At 35.0% G+C, this 1821-nt stretch overlaps 1 protein-coding gene across 1 annotated transcript; it reads left to right on the plus strand.

Moving 5' to 3' along the window:
• The first annotated feature begins 251 nt into the window (after positions 1-251).
• LOC128984633 (uncharacterized) lies at positions 252-908 on the plus strand. Its single transcript, XM_054403967.1, has one exon. The coding sequence runs from the start codon at positions 252-254 to the stop codon at positions 906-908; it is 657 nt and encodes a 218-aa protein (XP_054259942.1).
• The last annotated feature ends 913 nt before the right edge of the window (positions 909-1821 follow it).

Consider the following 1821-nt stretch of genomic DNA (forward strand, 5'->3'; position numbering starts at 1 on the left):
ATGTTGCTCATGATGCAAGCTGTATAGCAAATCAAAACCGTGATTTCACCTTTCTTTGCTCTGTACTGATATGGTATGATGTTTTACTTCACATCAACGTGGTCAGCAAATCACTACAGAGTATTGAAATGGCAGTGTCCCAAGCTATCAGCTGACTCGAAAAAACGGAAACGTATTTTAAGTCTCTGAGAAGTGATTACAAATTCCAGGGCCACTTAACTGACGCTGAAGAACTATCTTCTAAGTAAGTCATGGATTCGCCGAAAATTGGAGGCACCACCCGAGCAAGAAAGAGGAAAGTGAGAAGGCACTTTGACTATGAAGCTGAAGATGAAAGTATGGACCTTGATCCGGAGACACGCTATAAAGTTTACTTCCATTTTAAAATCGTTGACACAACAGTTGTTGCACTGAGTGATGGATTTCACCAAATGAAGAGTCACGGTGGCATTTTTGAGTTATTATATGATATAACAAAAGTTAAAGACATGCCTCCTAATGATTTAGCAGACAAATGTTTAAAATTGTGTGATGCCCTCACTTTTAATGGCTCTAAAGACATCAGTAACGCCGAATTAAAAGACGAACTGAAAGTTCTTTCAACTATCATAAAGCCCAACAGTTCACCCAAGGAAACGTTGAAAATGCTTAATGAATTTGGTCATGGTATCGCACCTAATGTTAGTGTTGCTCTAAGAATTTTATTGACTCTACCAGTTGCAAATGGAGAAAGAAGCTTTTCCAAACTCAAGTTAATAAAAACATACCTACGATCAACAATGTCCCAGGAACGTCTGAGTGGTCTAGCAATTATTTCCATTGAACATAAAATAGTTGAGTCCCTAGATCTTCAAGAATTGGTGAAAGAATTTGCCAGTGTCAAGGCCCGACGAGTGCTACTTAACTAACCATGCGTGTTAAACTACCCTGTATTGTAAACAATATTGCAATCCTCTCTTGATAAAAAAACCTACCATATTAATGATGTTTTCTTATTTTTAATTATTATTTATCTGTTCCGAACATAAAGATAATTTCATCAGATATTTAGTGGTACTATTACCTAAGATATACATCATTTTGTCTTTGCAATTATAAAAACAGCAGAGCCTTAGGGTAAAATTTTAAGAGTCAGTAGGACCACCGGCCATCTTCGATTTTCCCTTAACGGCAATTTTAATTGTTGAAGCATATTACGGCATTATAAATTAGGATAAAATGTTAAGATAAAATGTTGATAAAATGTCGTTTACTATCTACTTTTTAATTTTAATTGTTACTATTTTGTCAAACTACATAAATATTTTGATTTATTTGTACTATGATTTTTTTCAACCTCCACAACAAAAGTTTTAATAAACCGAAAAGCAATTCACATTCGTGGTTTCAATAGATTTAAAATTATATATTTTGCAACTTTTTATCTTAATAAACAATGTCGTAATTTGCATCAACAATTAATAACATTGCCGTTTTGCGAAAAATCCAAGATGGCCGAAAGTCCTGCCTCCTGCCGACTCTTAGGTCATATTTTAAACAGAAAGCAAAAAATAATTGATATCTGCAACTGTAAACATAGAGCCGCTTATGAAATGAAAATAATTTTAAAATGTGCAATTTACACTTAGAACCCTTAGTACATAATTAAGTCAGAGTTCAGGGAGACACCATAATTCGGCGATCGCTCAAGGAAGGGGTGGAGCCCAGGAGTAAACAATTAGGCGGGACAGTGGCATAGATACGGGGGGGATTAAGGGGATATATCCCCCCCTTCAACCTATAATAGGGTCAAAAATTTTAATGACATTTAAAAAATAATGT

This window comes from Macrosteles quadrilineatus, unplaced genomic scaffold (genome assembly GCF_028750875.1).
Source record: "Macrosteles quadrilineatus isolate MER2022 unplaced genomic scaffold, UCM_ALF_1.0 Scaffold_2__2_contigs__length_208266976, whole genome shotgun sequence".
In the NCBI taxonomy this organism is placed as follows: domain Eukaryota; kingdom Metazoa; phylum Arthropoda; class Insecta; order Hemiptera; family Cicadellidae; genus Macrosteles; species Macrosteles quadrilineatus.

Excerpts from the sequence above, each read along its gene's own strand:
- LOC128984633 (XM_054403967.1), top strand. The coding sequence starts at position 252 with ATGGATTCGCCGAAAATTGGAGGCACCACCCGAGCAAGAAAGAGGAAA.